The sequence below is a fragment of the Equus caballus genome, chromosome 23, assembly GCF_041296265.1.
Source record: "Equus caballus isolate H_3958 breed thoroughbred chromosome 23, TB-T2T, whole genome shotgun sequence".
Lineage (NCBI taxonomy): Eukaryota > Metazoa > Chordata > Mammalia > Perissodactyla > Equidae > Equus > Equus caballus.
Window position 1 is genome coordinate 51,734,399 of NC_091706.1, and position 25,956 is coordinate 51,760,354.

A 25,956-nucleotide genomic window follows, 5' to 3' on the forward strand; every position below is an offset into this window, starting at 1 on the left:
TATTTTATATAATTTTGTCTTCTTTGGCTTTAGTTTTTTATATTCTATCTGGTATTTATATATGAAATATTTAATGATTCCTGAACTTAGTTTACATGATGTCTCTATAAAGTTTCTTAAATTATAAGGGATAGACTGCTAACTGAATTAGTAAGAGACTGGTGTGATCATATTTATTACTATTACCTTTGTTTTTCTGTGTTAGACCTTGACTAATTCATGATGAACTCAGTTTGTTTGTTTAAATGTGAAACTTAGCTCTAAGATTTCTTTAACTTAAAAGAATGATTTTTCAAATGGTCCAAATATTGTTCGTTAAGTGCATTTTGCTCAAAGGAAAGCACAGTAGCTCACCTCCAACAGTTTGATTATTCTTAACAGAGCCTTAGGCACCTGAAATGATCATAGTTGTCTTACAAATGAATTGGTGCTATAAACTTGTACCTTGTAGGAGGTAAAAGCTGACAAGATGACGCTGAAACAGGCTTCTTCTATAGTGACAACAATTTGATTATAAATCCTACGGAAAAGTGTGCTAGTTGGTCACTGTTAACTGAGGAGTATTTTAATTTTAGTGAGTCAGGATAAAGTATTTTATTTAATTGATGTCTTTTTTTCCCCCCTCTTCTAGGAAACATTATAGCAACCATGATAGCAGACAAAGGGCCAAGAGTGACCGACTACTTTGTCGTGGCAGGTCTTACTGATACATCTATTCTTTTGGATCAAGAAATAAATCGTTTAGATACTAAGTCAACTGGACCTAAAGCTCCAATTACAGACATTGCAGTTATTAACAAATCAGCTGGGGAAACAGTACCTGAAGGTTACACCTGTGTTGAAGCCACTCCGTCAGCTCTCCAAGCAAACTTGAACTATGGAAGCCTGAAAAGCCCAGAACTCTTCCTGTGTTATAAGAGAGGGAGAAACAAACCACCCCTTACCGACGTTGGGTACGCTGACTTATTTTCTTTTGCTATAGTGAAGAGAATAAAATTTATTTAAGGTGTATAGGAATAGAAATTTGAAATCCTCAGTAGTTCTATTTGTTACTTCAGGATCAAGTATAGTAAGATACTACATATCTCTGTCCACTCTTACTGAATTTCTCTGCATTATACTTGAACCATTAGATCATTTCCTTTCAAAAGAATTTTGAAATGAAGGCATTAGAGCTTGAAATGTAATTGTTTCTATCCTACTTAGCAGATAAGCTTATTAATTAAACATAAAAGAACAAGAAGTTACAATAAAAGTATATTTTTAAGGAGCTACTTGGGTTGTGGGATGCATTTTTGCGAAGCTCTGAACTCATTTAACAAAGGAGCATTCCTGTTTTAAAAAACATGATTGTGCTGTGTGGGCTTTGGTGCCAGGAGGAGGGTATTTACAGTTTAGAAGGAGTGTAATTGTTATGAGGTATTTAGTATCTAGTTCACAGCCAATGAAGAACATTCTTCTTTGTAAAAGCTTTTGTTCCAAAAATGTCTGTATTGACTCTTCTGTAAATAAGATGTGCTTTTTAGAATACCTGTAATACTTTATCTTGTATACATGTCATATATTAAGCTGTTCTGTTTATTGTAATTATCATCAGTCATTAAAAATGTATTATAGGTACTTGAGAGCGTCTTGGGAAATATTTGGGATCAGCTTGTCCATTTATGCAAAACATACAGTTGAAATTTTGATGGGGGTTGCATTCAATCTGTAGATCAGTTTGGGGAATATTGTCATCTTTACAATATTTAAGTCTCCCAACCTATGAACATGAGATGTCTTTCCATTTATTTAGGTCATCTTTAATTTCTTTCAGCAGTGTTTTATAGTTTTTAATGTATATGTATTTCACCTCCTTGATTAATTTTATTCCTAAGTATTTTATTCTTTTAGATTCTATTATAAATGGGGTTCTTTTCTTAATTTCTTTTTCAGATTGTTTGTTAGTGATGTATAGAAACACAGCAGAATTTTAACTTTATGTCTTAATCTTGTACTCCGCAACTTTGCTGAATTTGTTAGCTCTAATAGCTTTCTTTTCTTTTTTTTAAAAATTTTATTGAGGTCATGTTGGTTTATAACATTGTGTAATTTCAGGTGTACATTATTATATATCAGTTTCTGTATAGACTGCATCGTGCCCACCACCAATAGTCTAGTTTTTATCCTTCACCATACATATGTGCCCCTTTACCCCACCCCCCCTTCCCTCTAATAGCTTTCTTGTGGAATTTTGGGGTTTTAAATATATGGGATTATGTAGTCTGGAAATAGAGTTTTACTCCTTCCTTTGCAGTTTACTCTGTGTGCCCTCCTTGTCTTATTGCTCTGGCTGGAACGAGAGTACAGTGTTGGGTAGCAGTGGTAAAAGCAGGCATCCTTGTCTCATTCCTGATCTTTCAGTGTTTCACCATTGAGTTATGATGTTAGCTGTGGGTTTTTCATAAATGCCATTTATCATGTTAAGGAAGGTCCCTTCTATTCCTTGTTTTATGGTAGATTTTTCTCATGAAAGTGTGTTGGATTTTATCAAATGCCTTTTCTTTATTTTATTTCATTTTTTTTGAGGAAGATTAGCCCTGAGCTAACTACTGCCAATACTCCTCTTTTTGCTATGGAAGACCGGCCCTGAGCAAACATCCATGCCCATCTTCCTCTACTTTATATGTGGGACACCTACCACAGCATGGTGTGCCAAACAGTGCCATGTCCACACCTGGGATCTGAATCCGAGAACCCTGGGCTGCCGAGAAGCAGAATGTGTGAACTTAACCGCTGTGCCACCAGGCCGGCCACCTTTTCTTTATTAATTGAGTTGATCATGTGGACTTTTCCTTCATTCTGTTAATGTGATATATTACAGTGATTGATTTTTTTATGTTGAATCTCTTTCTTTTAGTGTAACCATCGTATCACCAGAAAAATGATCAATTCCTTAATATCATCATATATCCAAGTTTCCCTGGTTGTCCCATGAAGTTTTTTTTGTTCTTTTTTTTTTAAAGAATTGGTTTCTGATTGCTCTATTGATAGTTGTTCAGACGCTAAGAAAGATAGTGAGCTGCTGCATTTGACCACCACTTGTTATGCTCATCACCACCTCCACTGTTACAGCAGAGCTCTGGTGAGATTGTCGTAAGGTCCTCATTATGTTCAAATTTCCAAAGCCAAGGGATGATTTGTTCTTCTCTTATGTGACCTTTATGCAGCACCTATTTAACTCCTTTAGTGTTGTCCGTCTTGTTTAGCTTCTGTGATTTTCCTTCAAGTCAATACGGTTAGGAGGGTGGTCAATCTACTTTGTAGGATCATTGAACAAGGAACCAGGTTAGAAAGGGTTGTGAAGTGATTGGCTATTGGAATAATAGAGGCTTCTTTTTGAAAGCTTGACTTTAGGAGAAAGAGAAGATAGTTATGTGCTTTGCTATTCAAGGTGTGTTCCATGGACCAATGTTGTCCGTAAGGCCTGGGAACATGTTAGAAATTCAGAATCTCAGGCGTTACCCCAGACCTACTGATCCGGAATCTATATTTCCACAAAATCTCCAGAAGCAGTGGTTTAGGATACTTATGGGGTGAGGGGATACAGAGACAGGGCTGTTTTTTAACCTTTCTCCCAGAGGATAACCTTGAACATCTTTATATTGAAAGAAAGAAACGAGTGGAGAAGGAAGAGTGAAAATATAGAAATAGGAGGAGATATTTGATAGAATAAAATTATGAAACAGATTGAAGGGGTAATGTCAACAGCAGGGGTGACTGGATTAGTCTTTAAAGCGAGGAACTTTCCCTTTGAGAGGGGGAAATGAGGTGAAAATGAATGTGAACACAAATTATTGGTTGTAGTGGAGTGATTCAGCACATGTAATGTTTTTACTGTCAGTTCTTTTTATTTTCTCTATGATTTTCTTAAGAAGAAAGGTAATATCCACAGGAGGATGAGTATAAGATAAAATTTTGGTAATATCCATGTCAGTTGAAGGGAAACCAGCCAGGGAGTTATCTTGTGTTCCAGCCCTCACTGTTCCCTCTGTTAGCTACTCTTTAAAGGCCGTCATTTTTTTTTTTTTCCTTTTTCCTCCCCAAAGCCCCCCAGTACATAGTTGTATATTCTTAGTTGTGGGTCCTACTAGTTGTGGCATGTGGGACGCCACCTCAGCATGGCTCGATGAGCGGTGCCATGTCCGTGCCCAGGATTCGAACCGACGAAACACTGGGCCGCCTGCAGTGGAGCGCTCGGACTCAACCACTCGGCCACGGGGCCAGTCCCTAAAGGCCATCTTTTCACATCCTCCCCCACAACCTCCCGTACCATACAGTCGTGATTGAAAGGATGTGAATCTCTGAAAGACTGTTGTTGCTTGTGGTTCAGGGGCACAACTTAAAAATAAAATGATAAGTTAGATACTATACTTAGTTGCTTTCAGACTGCAAGTGGCCCTTTCTTAAACATCTTGCACTTCCCTAAGGCTTCTAATTTCTGTTATGCTAGTTTACATATCCAGGTTTGCTAGACTGTGTGGCTGTCTTTTGGCTAATCATAGTGGTAAATGCTTTTCTGCAGGTCAGATAATTGTTAATATGTGGTGACTTAAGTGTGTTGACCTGTCCTCCTCACTTCCCTCCCAATTAAGCACACTAGTGAAGTTTGGAAAACTTACTAGTCACTGTAAAGACAGACACCTATCTCATTCAACTAAATATGAAACACTCTTGTCAAACTTTTGACCTTTTTAATTGTTTAATAAACTGAGATATTTATAAAAATAGTAGTTTTTTTTTCTGGAAAAGATGTTAATTAAAGTGAGATCTGTTATTCCCTCAATGTCAAATACTCTATAAAGTATAATTTAAACAGGACAGTATATTATCTTATATGTCAGATGTGTTTATTAAGATAAAGAATGATAGACTCTACAAAGTTCTTATCTTCTATTTATCTGATTCATTGACTTTCAAATGAGTTTTTTCTCCAACACTTGTTTTTTGAAAATTTTCAAACTTATAGAAAAGATAAAATATTATAATAAACATCAGTATTTTTCCTTCTGAACAATAGGCTTTAGTATAATGAACAATATACTTTCTACCTGGATTCAACAAATTAACATTTTTCCATATTTTTGCTAAACTGTTTGAAAGGAGGCTTGAGATATCACGCTAGTTCTCATATGAATACTTCACATGCATCCTGTAAGACATGCTCTTGTATAACAGGGTTTATAGAGAATTAATAACTTCCTCGTATCTTTCAGTACCTGTTCCCTATCCAGACATTCGCAGTTGTCTCAAGAATGCTTTTATACCTTTTTTTTAAAAAAATAAATAAATCCAGAATCCTGTCATGATTTACTCATTGCATTACTTATGCCTCTTTGGTCTTTTTATCCAGAACAGTCCTATGCTATAGGACTATTCCTATGCTGTATTGACATTTTGAAGAGTCTAGGCCAGTTGTCTTGTAGAATACCCCACACTCTAGATTTATCTGATTATTTCCTCATTATGTCATTTAACTTGTTCTTTTATTGTCATTATTTCCTGTAAACTGGATGTTAGGTTTAAAGTCTGGATTAAATTTATGTTAACTATTTTTGGCAAGAATAACTGTTTTTGGCAAGTATTGCTAGTATCAGGAAAGCATGTTGTGTCAAATTGTCCCATGATTAGTGATGCTAAGTTCAGTCACTCAGTTAAGATGGTAATCTTCAGATGTCTTTTGTAAAGGCATTTTATTTTCTCTGTTATTTAAGTAATTTGTCAAGTCATGGGCATTGTTTAAATGTCTTGTTCCCTCTCACCATTTCACTTACTGTTTTTTAGCATTCATCTATCATTGCCTGAATTAGATCTTAATTGGGGCATGTAAAATGAGACTTTTCTAAGTCTACCATTTAAAGAATACATTTTTCAACTGGCATTTTTCTATAATGAAGAGCTTTTCTATTCTCTCTCTGTGCATTTTTTTTTTTGAGGAAGATTAGCCTGAGCTAATATCTGCTGCCAATCCTCCTCTTTTTGCTGAGGAAGACTAGCCCTGAGCGCACATCCGTGCCCGTCTTCCTCCACTTTATATGTGGGATGCTTGCCACAGCATGGCTTGGTAAGTGGTGCCATGTCTGCACCTGGGATCTGAACTGGTGAACCCCGGGCTGCTGAAGTGGAACGTGCTCACTTAACTGCTGTGCCACTTGGCTGGCCCCGCTTTTTTTTATTGTTTTGTGTATAATTGGGGAACTGTGGATTTTAATTTATTCTGTGTGATGAAAGCCTATTACAATCCTTATTCCGTTTGCTCAGATTGTCCCAAATTTGCCGAGTGAGAGCCATTTCAAGATGACTGCTATGCCAGTCAAAATCTGGAGCTATGTGTAGTCATCGTTACTGAGATGTCTATTTTATATAAATATATATTTTAAAATCATGAGTTCATATTAATATTTCGAGATCAAATTAACATTAAAGAAATTTTTCTTAACTCATTTTGAGTTGTGTCGTTTCTCTTACACTGGAAATCTTGTTTCCTAAATTATAAATGTTACTTATTGCTTTATCTTATCTGCATAAAGTAATCTCAAAGTTACAATATCAGTATTACTACCAGTGATAAACTTGTTTACTGAGTTCCTTGTCCTTAGAATACAATCCATTAAGCATTTACAGAGTACTATGTTAAAAAAGTATATGAAATAGTTTTTCTGTTCTTTTTTTTTTTTTGAGGAAGATTAGCCCCTGAGCTAACTACTGCCAATCCTGCTCTTTTTGCTGAGGAAGACTGGCCCTGAGCTAACATCTGTGCCCACCTTCCTTTACTTTATATGTGGGACACCTACCACAGCATGGCTTGATGAGAGGTGCCATGTCTGCACCCGGGATCCTAACCAGCGAACCCCGGGCCGCCAAGAAGCAGAATGTGCAAACTTAACCGCTGCGCCACCGGGCCAGCCCCAAAATAGTTTTTCTGTATGGTTCTGCTACCAATTTGCAATGCACTTAGGTTTATCTGTTTCTATTTGTGTTTCATTTGTTTAAAAAAATTCAATGTGGAAAATATTGTCATAGTTCAAAACAAGTAAAAAGATAAAATTTAGAGAAGTATTGCTTCAGTCTCTGTTTTCTCTGTTTCTTCCTCCATACTTTTTGCCCTCTCCTCCTGTTATGTAGTTCCTGATTTATCCTTTCACTGTGTGTTTTTACAAAAATAAACATATGTAAGTGTATTTTTATTTCTTCCTCTTAAACAAAATGTAGATACTATATACACTATTTTACATTTTGCTTCTTTCACCTAACAGTGTATCCTGGGAATCATTCCATATCTGAACATGGAGATCTTTCTCATTCTTTTTTTACAGCTTTCTTTTTCTGTAGATAATGCCTATTCTGGGCATTTCATGAATCATATAATATGTGCTCTTTTTTTTTGTCTGGCTTCTTTCACTTAACATGTTTACAAGGTTCATCCATGTTGTACCATGTACTTCATTCCTTTTTATTGCTGAACAATATTCTCTTATATGGTTGTACCACATTCTATATATCCATTCATTAGTTGATGGACATTTGATTGCTTCACCTCTTTGGCTATGATGAATAATGCTATTATGAGCTTTTGCATGCCAGTGTTTATGTAGATGTATGTTTTCATTTCTCTTTGGTATATACCTAGGAGTAGAATTGCTGGGTCATATGGAAACTGTGTTTAACCGTTGGAGGAACTGTCAAGCTGTTTTCCAAAGCGGTTGATTTCCACCAGCAATGCATGAGGATTCCAATTTCTCTTCACCCTCACCAGCAGTTGTTTATTATCTGCCTTTTGATTATAGCCATCCCAGGGGATGTGAAATGATATCTCATTGTGGTTTTGATTTGCAATTCCCTAATGACTAATATGTTGAGTATTTTTTCATGTGCTTTTGGCCATTTGTATATCTTCTTTGGACAAATGTCTTTTTAGGTTCTTTGCCCACTTAAAAAAAAAAGATATTTATTTTAAAATAATTTTAGTTTTACAGAAAAGTTATAAGGATAGTACAGAGAATTCCCATACCTCCTTTACCAGCCCTGTGCTCTTTTAAAAATTGTGTTATTTATCTTCTTATATTGAGTTGTAAGAGTTCTTTACATATTCTGGAAAGGATTCCCTAATTAGATATGTGATTTACAAATATTTTCTCACATTCTGTGGGTTATGTTTTCACTTTCTTGATGGTATCACTTGTAGCATGAAAGTTTTTAATTTTGATGAAGTGTAGTTTATCTGTTTTTCTTTTGTCGCTTATGCTTTTGATGTCATATATAAGAAGGGTTTGTCTACCCCAAGTTCACAAAGATTTATTCTTATGTTTTTTTTAAACAGTTCTATAGTTTTAGCTCTTACATTTAACTGTTTGATTCATTTTGAGTTTTCTGGTGTTTAGTGTAAGCAAGGGGTCCAACTTTGTTCTTTTGCATTTGGATGTTGTTGTCCCAGCACCATTTGTTCAAAAGACTATTCTTTCCCCATTGAATTGTCTTGGCACTCTTGTCAAAATCAATTGACTGTAAACGTACAGGTTTAATTGTAGCTGTCTGTGCTATTCCATTCATCTATATGTTTATTCTTATGCCACTGCCACACTGTACTGATGACTAGATTTGTATAAGTTTTGACCTGGGGAGGGGTGAGTCCTCCAACTTTGTGCTTTTTTTTTTCCGGATTGCTTTGGCTATACTCGGTGCCTTACATCTGCATATGAACTTTGGGATTATGTTGCCAATTTTTACAGAAAAAGGCAGCTAGGGTTAAGATAGGAATTATGTCGACTCTGTAAATCTATTTGGGGAATGTTGATATCTTACCAATATTAAGTCTTTTCATTCATGAGATGTCTTTTTATTAGCTCGTCTGTAATTTCTTTAAATAATGTTTTGTAATTTCAGCCAAACGATATTTAAAGGTAAAATTTTGACAGGGATTATGCAGGAAAACTTTGTGAAAAATCTGATTCAAACTTCTTGGAATTGATCTGAAGATGTTTGTGGTGTTGCCCCTTTCTTGTTTCATATGTTTCTTGTAGTAAGCAGTAAAAAATCACGTTGTTTGATGCTATTTAGATTTCTTAAAATTATATCCTACCTGTTGAGAAATAGTACTTAAGATGTTTATAATTCCTAGGGTAATAATTTTAATTTTGGTTTGCAATTAAGATTTGGGAAAGAATAGGGGACATCAGAGGTTTTTCTTTTCTTTTCTTTTCTTTTCTTTTCCCGGGAAGAGAGCCAGCATTAACCTGAAATGTGTTTACTTATCTGTTTATTTCTCCCTTCCTTGCTATGCAGAGTTTTATATGAAGGGAAAGAAAGGCTTATTCCAGGATGTGAAGTGATCCAAGCCACACCCTATGGTCGCTGTGCCAATGTCAACAATAGTTCAACTACTTCACAGAGAATCTTTATCACTTACCGAAGGGCTCCTCCGGTTCGGCCCCAAAATTCCTTGGCTGTAACTGATATCTGTGTTATTGTAACCAGTAAAGGAGAAACCCCTCCTCATACTTTCTGCAAAGTTGACAAAAACTTAAATTGTGGAATGGTAAGAATAAAGTTGTTTCATATGAAAACCAAAAAAAATAATAATTTTTGGAATCCTGTTTATTATTGCTTGTCTAATTTACTCTCAGTTTATATTTTCATGATTGTTTTATTATTTTTAGCTCTCTAATTTTTATGATTCATAATAGCTATCTGATACTTTACAATAATTTCATCCAGAAAATAGATACTTAAAGTCAGGGATTATTTTGGGGGGCGGGATACGTGCTAATATCACCTACATTACACTAATATAGAGATTTTATTAGCTTTTGGGTTTCAGTGGTGTCTTCAAGGGCAACTGCAGGGAGACTGGGTGAGGACTCCCTTTATATTTATTTATTTTGAATATTATAGTTTTACATACTGTTTTTTAAAAAGGCTCTAGTGAAGAAAGTTAAACATAGACATTTGATTTATAGGTTTTTTTTTTAAAGATTTTATTTTTCCTTTTTCTCCCAAAGCCCCCCGGTACGTAGTTGTGTATTTTTAGTTGTGGGTCCTTCTAGTTGTGGCATGTGGGACGCTGCTTCAGCATGGCTTGATGAGCGGTGCCATGTCCGCATCCAGGATCCGAACCTGCGAAACCCTGGGTTGGCGGAAGCGGAGTGTGTGAACTTAACCACTAGGCCACAGGGCCAGCCCCTGATTGATCGTTTTATGAGACTGAAGTTTACTATTGAGTCAGATTTACTTTGAAAACTATCTTTAGATCAAACTAATAGTGGGTTAAATGTGGACTAGGCAGCAGTGGCTAATGCCCTGTGGCTGTTGTTGAGACAGGCTTGCCTCTAGAGGTGATGGCCTCCTGGCACCCCTGTGACCCCCGTCTTCCCTGCTTTGGGCTCCAGTGCTGACTCTGCTTTGTGCTGAGTCTTTCAGATGTGCAGTCTCTGGGTGATTACAGAATTCTAAACTTTTCAAAACTGCCTTCACGTCAGTTTAATTTTTGTGGCAGTGTTTTTTTACTCCTTTCTTTTCTGTTAGTATTCTCAACTTTCTCTTTTGCTGTATTTTATACTGTATAGTCTGTTTGATAAACATATGTTTTAAATAGACTTCCCTGAATAAATAATTAGAATATTTAGAAGACATTCCACAAAATCCATTTGTTTTCTCTCTTTTGTCTTTTTTAAACCTAATTTATATTTTACAGTGGGGTTCCAGTGTGTTTCTGTGTTATAAGAAGTCTGTGCCTGCTTCTAATGCAATAGCATATAAAGCTGGTAAGTAAATTTAAAAAGTCTTTTACTGTAGTTATTGTTGCACATTAACATTGGTTAGAAGAGACAGTGTGTGCTCCCTTACGTAGTTTGTGGAATTGATCTGTTCATCAATTGATTATCTTAATTTTAGTATGTAAAGGCCTAAGTATTCTTTGTATTCTATGTATTCTTAAATACATAGTACATATTAGAGGACATGTTGATATTACCCCCTCCACACACAAAAACATGTTGTTAATTAAATAGAAACTTTCATTCCAGCAAGCGTTTGTGAATAAGCATTCAAGCTTTTAGTCTGTACTAATAGGTTTAACAATTCATTGGAAAACTGCTTACTCTCTGACCTTTTATATTTTGGCAATCAGAAAGGTGTCAAACTGCATCTTTACTTCTTATATTTCCTTCTCTTATCTCTGTGTGTCTGATTTGAAACCACATGTTACTTGCCATGAAAGGTGGACTTGCTTCCTTTGTCCCTTGTTGCAAAGAATCAGCTATATGGAGGAGAGGAGGGCCTGAGAAACTTTTCTGCCATGACGTGTTTGAGAAATCTATCGCCACATTCTTACTCCACAGTAAAGTGTCAAGGGCTGTAAAGATTTAAGTGTGACCTCTTCATCCCACTGGTATTGTGGGATAAAAACTGAAAATACAGGTATGCTCCAGTTGTAAATAGAAGAGATACTGGATACTTCTTTGTGAAAAGAAGCAGTGTCAAATTACTTTTTGATCATGCACAATTTTTGGAATAAAGTTTTACTTAAGGGAAGTCAAGCAAATCCATATCTGAAAAATCTTGTTTGTCCTCATGAAGACATTCATACTAATGAATCAGACCATTTAACTTATAATGTAAAAATAAAGGCAGCAACTAACAGTTATATATTTCAGTATCATTTTAAAATGTGATATTGTTAATACTGCTATAATGTGTTGATTGTATGTGATTTCCTAAATTTTTTTGTTGTTGTTGGGTAGAAAGTGTCACTTAAAAAAAAACTTATAAAGAAACAAGCTTTGTGAAAGTATTCAGGTATTTGATATACCACATATTTTAGAATACAGAGTTTTGGAGACTGAATTTGGACTCAGAATTCTGCTACTGATTTTCAAGTGTTTTAACTTAGAGGTGGTCTGCATCTTAGAGACATCAGAGGCTAATGAACTGATGCCATGTAGCTACTTTATTCTGAGGGGCTTTGTTATGCTTCTCAGAGTGCCCCTGCTCCTTCTTCTTGGTCTCACATACTCCGTACTCAGTCCCAAGTGTTTCTGTCTCGTTTACTTTTCATGTTGCATGCCTTTTACACTGCTTCCCTCAAGATGAGTTTAGGGGATGTGATAATTTCTGTTGTCTTGGCATTATTTTATGACATTTGTCTCCTCCCTGAACTTTTTACAGAAAACTAACTGAAATAGTTGATAAATTTTCCTGTATGTTTCTTACCATTTTCTATAAAGTGTCGGCAGTATGTAGGAGAAAATGCATTAAGATTGGTGATCCTGTTGAATAGAGTTTTAACTAGTATATTTAATACATTTTACTGTTACAATGACCTTAAGTCCATGGGTAAAAACTAAAGAGTAAATTTATTAATTTGATTTCTGATATGGCAAGAGAAATGGATTTTGAAATTTTACACATAAATGTTTCCATGAAATTTGCTAGTAAGATATCGTGTTAATATGTATCACATATAATTTATGGAAAAGTAACTATTTTAAAAAAATTTATCATTTTCTCCTCTCTCCAAAAGGTTTAATTTTTAGATATCCAGAAGATGACTATGAGTCATTTCCACTCTCAGAATCTGTACCTCTCTTCTGCCTTCCTATGGGAGCTACTATTGAATGTTGGGATCCCCAAACCAAATACCCACTTCCAGTTTTTTCAACTTTTGTTCTGACAGGTTCTTCTGCTGAAAAGGTATGTTTTTTCCTCTATCATTAAACCTATTTTGTTCATGATGTTATCCCATAAAATGGTTAATATAAGTTTTATTTGACTGTTGGGATTATTTGGGCACAGTACATTTTAGTTTAAATTTGTACTGTAATTTCCAAGGTGAGAAGGCAACATGAAAATTGGTATCAAGATGCTGATATCCCTGGAGCTTGTACAGAAACAAATATAAAGTCTCTCTGGAGAGACACCCCTAAAACCCAGGCCTCAAGATGAGATTATAGTAAAAGTTAGAAGATATACGTACCATAGGAAAAATCAACAAGACGCAGTACAAAGCTGGATTAGACCCTCAAGATATTGAAATGATAGAATGACAATATGAAAGATAGTATAAATTGAATATATAATTGGAATGATTCAAGACCTAATAGAGGGACTCAAAACATCAAGGAAAATAGGATATTTTGAAAAATGAGTAGACAGAAAAAGAATAAAATGTCCAGAAATGAAAAATATGGTCCTTAAAATTAAAAATTCAACGAAGGGTATTTAAACAGCAGTAAGAAGACATACATGAAGTGAGAATTAATGAAGTGGAAGATAGGTTACCTTAAATGTAGCACAGAAATTATAGAAGGATTTTTAAAACATAGAGGATAGAATCAGAAGGACCAATAGATATTTAATGAATTCCAGAGGGGAGACTAGAAAAGGAAGAGGCAGCATTTTAAGAGCTAATGGTTGGTTGAGAGTTTTCCAGGGTTGATGAAAAATTGAGTCTTCAGATGAAAGATACTCTCTGAACCTTCAGCAGAAAAAAAAAAAAAATACAAAACCTCATCTTTTCATATTAGAGTGAAATCGTGGAATACCAAAGGCTAAAAACAACCAGAGAGAAAAGACTTGTTTACTTTCAAAGCAGCAACTATTAGGTTGATGGCTAATTTCTCAAAGAACAACAATGAGGATCAGAACACAAATAATATATTAAAATGGAAGGAATAAGCAAAGATAGTTGAAACAGCATGCAGAAAGCACTAGCCATAAAAGAAGAGATGACTAATAGGACCTCATTGGAGTTAAGAACATCTCTTCATTCAAAGATACCACTAAGAAGGTGGAAAAGCAGGCCACAGGCTGGGAGAAAATAATGCGATATATGTATTCATCAAGGGTCTTGTATCCAGAATATATAAAGAACTTGTACAGTATCAGCAAGGAAAAGAAACAACCCTGTGGCCCAGCAGTTATACTCCTGAGCATATCCCAAGAGAAATGAGTATAGATATCCTCCAGAAGACATGTATTTGCTTTGTTTGTAATAGCCAAAAATTGAAAACGTGTATAAAGCAGTAATAATGACATAGAGTGATAATTTAAGATAAAAAAGGGATGGCAAAAATAAACAGTATTATGGAATAGAAAGTAAAACTACAGGTATCTTACAAATTTAGAAATTGAGAACTTTTTTAGGAGATTTGCTAAAATAGTCAATTTTATTGAAAAGTATGACTAACTAAAGCTGACTGTTGTGGATCAAGCAAAATACATCTGTGGTCTCATTCTCCGGGCTACAAGTTCACCACCACTGTATTAAAGCAGTGAAGGTTAAGTATCCAGCACAGTGTCTCGAATATGGTCAGCTGAATGGTCCCTGAATGGAAGCCCAGATTGTTAACTGGATTGCTTACAACTAGACTGACTCTTCAGCTTAATAATCATTTACAGTTTTTCTCATTGAAAGCAATACATAGAAATGAAAAATTTAAGGTCTTGAAATATCAAATTACCAAATTTACGTTAACCGGCAGAGAACAACAAGGCCTCATTGAGATGCTTTTGTCACATTGCTTGTTAAAAACCTCTGAGATCACTTTGAAATAATTATATCTAAGAGTGTTGTTTGTATCTGTCTATATATAGTGATTAAATAGTTAAAAGATTTATAAAAGTATCACTATTTCCAGAACTTTTTCATCACCCTAAACAGAAGCTTTCCTCACCCCTACCCCAAGTCCCTGGTAACTTCTTTCTATTTTCTTTCTCTGAATTTGCCTATTCGAGGTAGTTCATATAAGTGGAATCTTATAATATTTGTTCTTTTGTGTCTGGCTTATTTCATTTAGCATAATGTTTTCAGGGTTCATCCATGTTGCAGTATGTATCAGAATTTCATTCCTTTTAAAGGATGAGTAACATTCCACTGCATGTATACACCACATTTTGTTTGTCCATTCATCTGTTGACGGACATTTGGGTTGTTTCCACCTTTTGGCTATTGTGAATAATGCTTCTATGAACATTGATGGACAAGTATGTGTTTGAGTCCCTGCTTTCAGTTCTTTCGAATATATACCTAGGAGTGGAATTGCTGGGTCATATGGTAATTCTTTGTTTATCTTTTGGAGGAGCCACCAAACTGTGTTTTTTCACAGCAGCCGCACCCTTTTATATATCCATTAGGAGGGTTCGAGATTTTTCTTTTCATTCATCTGTCATATGTACTCTAAGCAAATATTTCTTATGGAATAAGAGAAAAAGATAAGTTAATTTTTTAAAACAAACTCAAATCTTATAACAGAATTCTGTTAATCTGTAGGTGTATGGAGCTGCCATCCAGTTTTATGAACCTTACTCTCGGGAACTTCTAACAGAGAAACAGCTTCTGCAGCTGGGCCTGTTGACACCTGTGGAGAGAAAAGTGGTCTCCAAATCCATCAATTCAAACAAATGCATTTGTTTACTCTCACACTGGCCTTTCTTTGAAGCTTTTAGGAAATTTCTCATGTTTATCTACAAACTTTCTGTGTCTGGACCACATCCTCTTCCCATTGAAAAGTATGTGTCGTGATTAGAGAGATGTCTGGTGGGAAAACGGGATGTGTGTATATTATATATATATATACATTTGATTGTTTTCCTGACTTTAAGCAGCAAAGTTGAGAGGAGAGTCATAGTCACCTACTTTTTTAACTTACTCCGTTTCCACCTGAATCATTGACTGCAAATTTAAAATTGAGGAGTGGTGGTGAGGATGACCAAATAATAATCTTTTGAGAGTTGGACTGAGGAAAGAACTCATGTATGTTGTATTGTGTGTGTTCTTCCTCTTCATTCTCTGTTAACCAAGAGAAAAATAGCTATTGATCACAGACACACACACACACGTGCAAACACACACACACTCCAACCATACAAATGGTCATTTCAAGTTCTAACTATCAAACATCTCTAAACTGATGTAGAAATCAATAAGGTTAGGTTAATTGATATTAAAAATGAGATTTTGGTTTTAACTTTGACAAAATTCTGTTTGCCCTTTGATTTTTTTAAAGATTGTCACCTGAGCTAACAACTCTCGCCAATCTTTTTTTTTTTTTCATTCCCAAGGCCCCCCCAGTACATAGTTGTATATTGTAGTTGTAGGTCCTTCTGGTTGTGCTATGTGGGATGCTGCCTCAGCGTGGCCTGACGGTGGTGCCACGTCTGTGCCCAGGATCTGAACTGGCAAAACCCTGGGCCGTGGAATCAGAGTGCGCAAACTTAACCATTTGGCCGGGCTACCTCTTCCCTTTGATTTGTAATTCCCTTTGTCATGGAAGTCTTTTGTAAGCAACAAAAATAAATATGGAGACACTGTCTTTTTAAAACCACATCTTTTCTGACTTGTAGTGACACATTGACTTTTGTTTATTGTCGTATATAATTTATATACCCTACTAATAAACCAAGATGTGTCAGGAGCTTTGTGGAAACGTATTATAGTACATGTAAACATAGGTTTTTCATACAGTTTCAGAAATTTAACATTATAGCAGAAAAAATATAAGTGAAACATACTAGTTTAGTAGATAAGGTGGGGGCAGTTATCTGTAGATTTTAAAATAATGCTGCTCAAAAATCAACTTTAAGGACCCACCCAGTGGCGCAGTGGTTAGCTTAATGTGCTCCGCTTTGGTGGTCCAGGGTTCACTGGTTTGGATCCTGGTCGTGGACCTACATACTGCTTATCAAGCCATGCTGTGGCATGCATCCCACCTATGAAAAATAGAGGAAGATGGGCACAGGTGTTAGCTCAGAGCAAATCTTCGTCAGCAGAAAGAAGAGGATTGGCGGTGGATGTTAGCTCAGGGCTAATCTTCCTCAGAAAGAAAAAAATCAGCTTTAAAAAATAGTAAAGTACTGTGCATAGACTTAACACAATTTGATACAGAAATACGGTTTCAACTTTCATGTTGTGCTCCTGGAATGCCAATCTAATGGTTCATAATTCTAGATTTACCTTTCAGCTGTTAGATTAACTTAAAATTAATTGAAGTAAAATTTAATGTTAGTGACAAGTTAGCAACCTTTTTGAAAAATTAAGGTTCTGTGAATAGTTTATGAAAATAAAATCTGTATGTCATCAATTTTTTTTTCAGTTGAAGTAGTACTTTGCATTTTAGTGGCTCCTGAGAGCTCAAAACTTTAGAGATACTTAAGAAGCATTGTTTATAGGTAGAGGAATGAAGAGAGTACGTGGTTTGTCCAAAGTTGTAGTAAAAGAACTATATTAATAAAATTAATATTTAAATAATATTAATTAATTATTAGGATTAAATTCTATATTAGTTTTTTTTTTTTTTTCTTTTTCTCCCCGAAGCCCCTCTGGTACATAATTGTGTATCTTTAGTTGTGGCTCCTAGTTGTGGCATGTGGGATGCTGCCTCAGCATGGCCTTATGAGCGGTGCCATGTCCTCACCCAGGATTCAAACTGGCGAAACTCTGGGCTACCGAAGCAGAGCACGCGAACTTAACCATTCAGCCATGGGGCCAGCCCCTCTATATTAGTTTTAATTCATTATATCACAATTATTTGCTCCTCATACTGGCACTGATAACCAAAGCAATAAAAATTAGCTTCTGGGGCTGGCCTAGTGGTGTAGTGGTTAAGTTTGCACACTCCGCTTTCCTGGCCCAGGGTTTGCAGGTTTGGATCTCGGGCATGGACCTGCACATGGCTCATTAAGCCATGTTGTGGTGGCATCCCACATACAAAATAGAGGAAGATTGGCACAGATGTTGGCTCAGGGCCAATCTTCTTCACCAAAACAATAAAGTTGGCTTCTTTCATAAAAACTGTATTTATGTTACTCTTATTCTTTTGGTGATAATAGAGTGTATTAATATGAACACTTAATGGGGAGATACATTGTGCATTTTAGGAGTTTAGTGGGATGAGTACATTTATTTACATTAACTAAATTAATGTATGTAACATAAAGTTTAGGTAAGTGGTTTTGTCAGATCTGGAATGATATATAATGATATTTAAGATTTGTTAGAGACTAAAGCATTTTAGAAAAGTAATTATGATCTTTATTTCAAATTTTTTTCCAGGCACATTTCACATTTTATGCAAAACATCCCTTTTCCTTCACCACAAAGACCAAGAATCCTTGTACAGGTAATCAAAAAAGAGTATGTTTGACAGGAGCTCTGCATATGCTCATTCTAGTCACTGCAGAGTAGATTCTGTGGTTCTTTGGGTTTGAAGTGGAGCAATATGCATTCATAAAGTCCTTTAATTTCCTGTATTTTATATCTTTAGTGAACATCCTTTTGTACTGGTCTTTTCAATTTTGGGTGTACAGAATTGGAATAATTATAATCCTTGGTTCATGACATTATCATCATTGGTCCATGCATGGCCTTTATGTAACTGATTTTAGTAATGTAAAACCTAGAATTATGTTATAGGCATGTTTTTAATGTCAGAGTGACTAATAAATATTAAATATGCACTGAGTGACAGTCGGAGGGTGGAAGTAAAATATCCTCTGATAGCGCTCTTCAAACTGTCTGCATGAAAGGATCAATTTCTTTTTATTTCCAATTAGTGGCAGACCTGTGTAAGAGCTATACAGCTTGTGACATACGCAGCTTACCTTGTGAGATCAGTATAGATGTGATCAGGTTAACACCCTGTCCAAAGACATGAGTCCGCTGATCACGTACTTGAATGTGGGAGCAGTGTCAGATTGCCTTAAAAGTTTCCGAATGGCTTGCTCTCCATTTATCTACTATCTCTTCCTGGACTAATGACAGTTTGCAACTGGCACTTTGAGTAGCACTGAACTATAAAATTTTTTCCAAGATGTTCTCAACATTATATGTGACATGGTAGCGTTAAGTCAAATATTGTTAATCTTGAATGTGCTTCAGTTCAGCAAGGATTGGTCTATATTAAGCAACTGCCAAGTGCTTACCAGTCTCTAGAGTAAATAAATTTGAGACTTTTAAAAAGCAATTATTCCATAATTTTAAAATAACTGTATTTTAATCAGTTAACTAAATCAGAATTCAGTTGAATTAACCATTTAATAAAAAAGAAATAGTACAATACCTCTAAATAAATACAGCTATTGTTTTATAGTATGTGTTTCCAAAACTGTGTCAGTGTGCATATTGAACTGTTTTCCATTTTAACCCTTAATCTAAGTATTTAGGTCTCAAAATTGGCTTGGTTAATTTATCTCTCTCTTTTTTTTTTAAGCTATCAGTCCATGATGCATTAATATTATCACAGCCAGTTTCTACACCCCTACCACTAAGGTAATTAACGGTATCTAAAATGATATATTTATTCACTTGGAGCAGAATACTTTAAAACATTTTAAGGATTAGGATAATGCAATGAAGTGATATTTTTACAAACTACTTAAGGGTAGCCTTAATGTTTCTAACTTTGATAGCTAGATGGATGGTGAGCCTGTCCAGCATTTTAGCAATGGAACACTTAAGAGAGGTGCAAGATTGGATGCAGGGAGGGCCTCCCTTTTCCTCTCTTCTCCCCTTCCCATATACAGTTCATAACTCAATGTTCAGGGGGAACTGATCTTAACCTCCAAGAATGTCTCAAATCTATTAGCTTCTCTTCGTTTGCATCAGTAGTCTGGGCTAGCAGGATATCTCACCTGGACTGATTCATTATTAACTCTTAACTGGTGTCCTTTTGTTCTTGTCTTCCTTCAGTTCTTTATCCACACTGCAGCCACTGTGTCCTTTTGAGAATGCAAATGTAATTGTGTTATTTCTATTTTGGCATAATCTCTTGCTATTTTCACCCCCTCCCTTACTATGCTTTAGTCATAATAGGTTTATTTCAGTTTCTTGAACATGACAATAGCTTTTTCTTGCCTCAGGGACTTTGTACGTGTTGTCTCGCCACCCAACCACTACCTCCATTCTTTTGTGCTCAGCTCAAATGGTTGTTCTTCAGGAAAATCTTTCCTGATAAATGTCCCTTTGTTACCAAAGGATGAGTTTAAAACATTCTGTTATACTGTCTCACTAGATTTGCTACTTTTACTATGACAACTAAATCAGGACTTGAAATTAATACTAGATTCTCAATCTGTTAATATTTGGGAAACAGTGTAATAAGCAAATCTTAACATGTTTTAGTGAAATAGTTCATAATCATCTCTTTCTCTCTCTTGTTCTAGTGGAGCCAACTTCAGCACCTTGTTAATGAATCTGGGTCCTGAGAATTGTGCAACACTGCTGCTTTTTGTTTTGCTTGAGAGTAAGATTCTGCTGCATTCTCTTAGGCCAGCAGTGTTGACTGGAGTAGCTGAAGCTGTTGTAGCTGTAAGTACAGAATTTCCTTTTAGTAGAGAATTACTGACAGGGAATTTTTACTCTAAAGGGAAATTTCCTTCAGTGAAAGCAACTTTGAAATTATCAGTAAAAGTTTAACAAAAATATAATAGGGTAGCAAGGAGAAATAGTAAGTATAAAGAAAAAAAGGTGATTTCTGTTTGATTGAAAATTTCAGTTCTTAGTTTTTTATGTTTTAAAATTCTTCAGAGAATCTATATGATTACATATTAATAAAACTTGTAAATAAGCTTATGGTACTAACTGAGAGGCTCCAGCCAATTTCAGCTGTCCTAAAATTGTGCAAATAAATTACAGTTTTCTCCAAATTTTAACTTTTCATCATTGTGAGCCACTAATGTATAGGAAATTCCAAGTGATTGTAAAATAGGGTAATGTGCAAATGCTTAGCTATTGGGTAAAACGTAAATAAAAGTTAAATCAAGTCCTGCCCTGTTTAAAACCTTTTGATGGCTTCCCATTGCAATTAGGAAGAGGTCTGATTCCGTAGGGCTTTATAGGTCATAGTGCAGAAGTTGGGATGTGGCAGTTCCCCAACCCTACTTTCCATTATTTGTTTAACTTAAAATAGTTGACTCTCCTCTCTTCCCTTCCCCCATTTTAAGGATATAACTCTTATGGAAGTAAGGATCTAGTCTCTTATTACCCCTGTGTCCTCAGCACTTATCACAGTTAAATAGCATGGAGTAAGCACTCAGTAAATACTTGTTAAATCAGCAAATGGAATATGTCTCCAGGATCTTAATCTGATCAGAGAAATGCTACTAGGACTGAAAACAGTAATAACCAGGTGAGATAGTTTATGGGGGGCAAAGATCCTCATTTTATGTTAATTTTCCAAGCTTCCACAGTTGCATGTGAAAGCAAAAGTCGTTATAACATGAAAATATTTGTTAATGAACTGACCAGTTTTAGAAAGTTCCCACTCAAATATTGCTATAAAACGGTACTGTTTATCCATGCCCCTTTCTCAGAATCTTTGTGGCTCAGTTTCTTGATTTATTTCAGCAATACAGTGCAAGAACTAGTAGAAAAATTGCAACATGAAATAGGAAATCTTATGAAAAATGCAAGATTGCATGGAATTTATGTAACTAATTTGGAGAGCTGCTTAAATTGCATGCAAAACCACTGATACAAGGGAATTTGGCAGTTAGGCAATTTACCATTTAAAGAAGAGAAAATTGAAAAGAATGGTGACAGGTTAAAATCTTCAAAAGGACAATGATTTGAATATCAAAGAATATCCAATAATTAAATGGACCCAATAGCGAAAATTGATGAAACCAGGGTATTTTTGTAAAAATGACCCTATTTATGATTGTGCTGCAGAAGTCAAAGGTGAAGACAAGGGTGTCATATTTTAGTTTTGTTCTGAAATTTCTTATGTAATTGTAGGTGTGATGTGCCTTTTGTTGAAGGGAAGTTAGTTCTCAGAAGGAAATCTGAAGTCCTTGCAAGGTCCTGTGCAAGTGGCTCTGTCCCACTGCTCTCTGATCTCATTTCTGGTACTCTCCCCCTTGCTCACTCTGCTCCAGCCATCTAGCCTCCTTCTACACCTGGAGCATTAGGCAGGCCCCATACCTTAGGGCCTTTGCTCTAGCTGTTTCTTCTCTTTGAAGCACTCTTCTCCTAGATATCCCCTTGGCTAAATCCTTCATCTTCTTCAGTTTCAGCTCAGTTGTCATTTCGTAGTGAGGTCTGCCCTGTTTGGCCTATTTAATAGTACAGCCTGCTTTCCCTCTCTTCTTGTTCTGAACTGTAATCCCTGTCACTTGGCTTTCTTTTTTCTATTTTATGTAATGCTTAGCACTTCCTGACATAGTATATATTTTATTTATTATGTCTTCTGTTTATTTTCTTTATTTATTATCTTCCTCTTACTAGACCAGGTGTTGGCAAACTGTGGTCTGTGAGTCAAATCCTGCTTGTCACCTGTTTTTGTAAATAAAGTTTTACTGGAACATAGGCCATTTATTTACATGTCTCTGACTGCTTTGATGCATGAAGACAGAGTTAAATATTTGTGACAGAGACAGTATGGCTCGCAAGCCCTAAAATATTTCCTATCTTTTATAGAAAAAGGTTACTGACTTTTATGCTAGATTATAAATCTCATGAGGGCAGAGATCTTTCTTTTATTTACTATCATGAATCCATCATCTTGAACAATGCTTGGTACATATTAAGTGCTGAAATATTTGATGAGTTAAATGATAGATGACAAAATTCCCAATTCTGAATAAGTGGAATAACTGGCAGGGGTACTAAATTCTATAAGCATTTCTTTGGGGTGAGTGATAATAGATAAGGTAAGAATTGAACTAGACCTTGAAAGATTGCAAGGATTTTTATAGTAGAGGAAAAATTTTATCATCACTGATTAAAATTTTAATATTGGCTGATTATTAAAATTTAATCTTTTTATTTATCAAACTTATCTCTTTTTTTTTTTTGTGAGGAAGATTGAACCTAAGCTAGCATCTGTTGCCTGTCTTCCTCTTTTTGCTTGAGGAAGATTGTTGCTGAGCTAACATCTGTGCCAGTCTTCCTCGATTTTATGTAGGATGCTGCCACAGCATGGCTTGACAAGTGGTGCTAGGTCCTTGCCCTGCATCTGAACCTGTGAACCCTGGGCCGCCGAAGTGGACTGTGTGAACTTAATCTCTATGCCACCAGGCTGGCCCCCTAAACTTCTCTTTTTTTTTAAAAAAAAAATGTACATATGATACAATTACAGTAGAGCTTTGTAAAGGAAACTCTTGAAGTATGTTTTATATTGACTAGTATTTTTAAGATGTCAAGCTTCACTTAAGTTGGATCTTTTTATGTTTATTTGAGGAGTTAGGAAATTTTTTTGCTGAAATTTCAATTCACTATTACCATTCCCAAGAGAAGCATTTTTATTTTTTTAATCCTTGGTGCTCTTAGTTGGATTTTAGTCAAAGGTTATTTTGAGAATTAATGGATGAAACACATAAGAGTTAAAGATCATGAGTTTGTTTTATAATTTTTTGGACCATTTTCTCTCTCTTCTCTAACTTTTTCCATAAAATGAGAGTGATGGTTTTATATAGGCATTAGAAGAATTAACATGCAAAGAGCTATTAGCATTTTTATTGTGCTTATGATCATTGTCATGTGTGAAGATTTTAATCTCATTGGTTCATAGTATTGCTTAGTAATATTTTATAGTCATTTAGTTTTTGGAATGAAGTTTAACGTAAAAGAAACTAGACCAAACTGCTTCTTAATAGTCCCTTTCAGTAATATTAATTCCAGTTTTCATTGCACATTTAAAATCTGGTTAATTTGTTACACCTTTTTCCCCAGATGATCTTTCCATTTCAGTGGCAGTGCCCATATATCCCCCTTTGTCCTCTCTCACTGGCGACGGTGCTTAGCGCACCTTTCCCGTTTATAGTTGGCGTGGACTCAAGGTATTTTGATCTTCATGACCCACCCCAAGATGTTGTTTGCATTGACTTGGATACAAACATGTTGTATGTGTAAGTTGATTCTTTTTATTTTTCCCCATATGTAGTTATAGCTCATTGAAAGCATCTAGAAATATGCAATTTTTTTTAAGTTGTTAATAAGTCCTCATCTTTAATACAGTGATTCTCAACCAAGGCAGGTATCAGACTCCTGTAAAGCTATGTGGTTTGAAAAAGAATGTGTTCAATATTATAGTAGTTTATATTTAGATGATAATGTTAACAGTATGCAGGAGATATTTATGTTTATCAAAAGAGAATATGGATTTGAAAAAAAGGTTAAATACTACTTTCAGAGCTCAAGAGATGATATGCTGTCTGGGTTTGGTTCAAAAGCCATTTGTAAGCTTTCAAAAAATGGGTTTACCTGTTTGAGTTTAATCATAATATATGATAATATTATGCCATTTGCTTAGTTGTCAAAATTTGAATTTTATAAAGGTCTGTTTTGTTGCAGAGGAATTGGTATTACAAGTCAGTTACAGTTTGTCTTTACTGGAGGTGATAAATGTGTGTAGCAGTGGTGCGACTGAGTGTTCAGAGAGTAGTGTACAGGTTCATAAAAGAAGCAGCTCTGGGTGGATGCTTAAGAGGTCCCCCCCACCTCCCCCCGAAAAAAGTGGGAAAGGGCTGTAAGTCCCCAAAATTCCCTAACATTGGTGCCAGCTTCCAGGTCCTGCAGCACTTTTATTCTTTACTGTTTGAGATTTGCAGAAAATGAATAGAGTAAGAATTTGGGGTGAGACTTCAATGGTCACACAGCAGAATTGGTTGGGAAAATATCCCTAAGTGAACCAAAAGAATAACTTAAGGAGGGAAGAAAATGTTTGCTATAACTTAAGAAATAATTTTGAAATGGATGTACCATTGTATTTTGAAACTGTGTAATTGTGGTAGCTCTTTATTGTGTATAATGAGATTTGTTTGCAGCCTGGAAGTAATGAAACACTTGATGCACTAAATATTTCTCGTAGCACACCTTTTGTTGTTTTTCAGCAGCTATCCCTGAAAAACAATTTCTCAAAGTTGTATACATTTTAGTGCTTTTGGAAATGATTATTTATGAAGGTGTAACTCAGATGTTTATCTTATTTATTATTCTGAATAAAATCATATTATGGAGATTCTTAATTTTGCCAAGTTTTAAATAACTTCTGTAAAATTTCTCTTGATCAAAATGTTTTCTAAAATATCTTTGAAGTCTTTGCTCAGTTGTACTTAAAGAATTATGAAATGTTCTAGATACCCAAGAATTATAGAGAATAATTTAAATAACTCCCGTGTATCCACTATCCAGATTAAGAAATAGAATACTACCAATAAATTTAAAACCCCAGGAGTAACATATCTTGCTCTTGGTTAACCATCATCTTTAATTTGAGGTTTATCAGGTCTGTGTGTTTTAGAAACGTTTATTATATATGTATTAGTCTAAATGATATTTTGTTTTGCATGCTTTAAAATATTTTTATGTTGGTATAGTTTCCTGTGACATTTTACTTGGCAGTCTTCATCAAGTTCTTTCACGTTGATACAGGTGGCTCTACTTCATTTTCAGTGTTTATCAGTGTTGATGGATATTTAGATTGTACCTAGATTTTTCCAATTATGAACAAGGCTGCTTTGATCATTATTTTCCATATTTCTCTGAGTATCTGGGCAAGAATTCTTCTGAAGCATGTACCTAGAAGAGTGAATGTTTTTTGGTAGGCATAGCTAATGCCACATTACTCATCCAAGTTTACCCCATTTTCAGCAGCAAATGAGAGTCTTCTTTGTTCCATATCTTTGCCAATACTTGTTATGGTCAGGCTTTACAATTTTTGCTAATTTGATGGTAATGAGATCTCACTATGGCTTTAATTCATATTTCCTTAATTAGTAGCAAATGGGGCATTTTAATTTCTTTTTGCCCTTTGGCTTTTTTCTCCTGTGAATTAGGCTTTCCTTTTTTTGGTGCATTTTCCTATTGGGTTGTTCATCTTTTTTTTTTTTTTTTTTGGTTTGTATAAGTTTTTTTTTTTGGCTGAGGAAGATGCTCCCTGAGCCAACATCTCTTGCCTGTCTTTCTCTTTTTGTATGTGAGTCTCC

General features: G+C 35.3%; 1 protein-coding gene across 6 annotated transcripts in view; it reads left to right on the top strand.

Annotated features, from left to right (window-relative positions):
- The window catches only part of DENND4C (DENN domain containing 4C), a 113,580-nt gene that overhangs the window by 34,627 nt on the left and 52,997 nt on the right, over nt 1–25,956 (top strand). For 4 of the 6 annotated variants that reach the window (XR_011431207.1, XR_011431208.1, XM_023627416.2 and 1 more), the window contains exons 2-10: nt 632–953; nt 9,322–9,574; nt 10,730–10,799; nt 12,557–12,726; nt 15,305–15,543; nt 18,086–18,152; nt 19,242–19,300; nt 20,194–20,338; nt 23,702–23,877. Coding sequence is in view for 4 of the 6 variants with exons in the window: in XM_023627416.2 (XP_023483184.2) it covers nt 649–953; nt 9,322–9,574; nt 10,730–10,799; nt 12,557–12,726; nt 15,305–15,543; nt 18,086–18,152; nt 19,242–19,300; nt 20,194–20,338; nt 23,702–23,877 (1,484 nt within the window). In the remaining 2 variants the exon portion in view is untranslated. Of the gene's footprint in view, nt 1–631; nt 954–9,321; nt 9,575–10,729; nt 10,800–11,270; nt 11,455–12,556; nt 12,727–15,304; nt 15,544–18,085; nt 18,153–19,241; nt 19,301–20,193; nt 20,339–23,701; nt 23,878–25,956 lie in introns of those variants that run through there. The other 2 variants (XM_070248269.1, XM_023627417.2) reach the window with 2 other exon arrangements.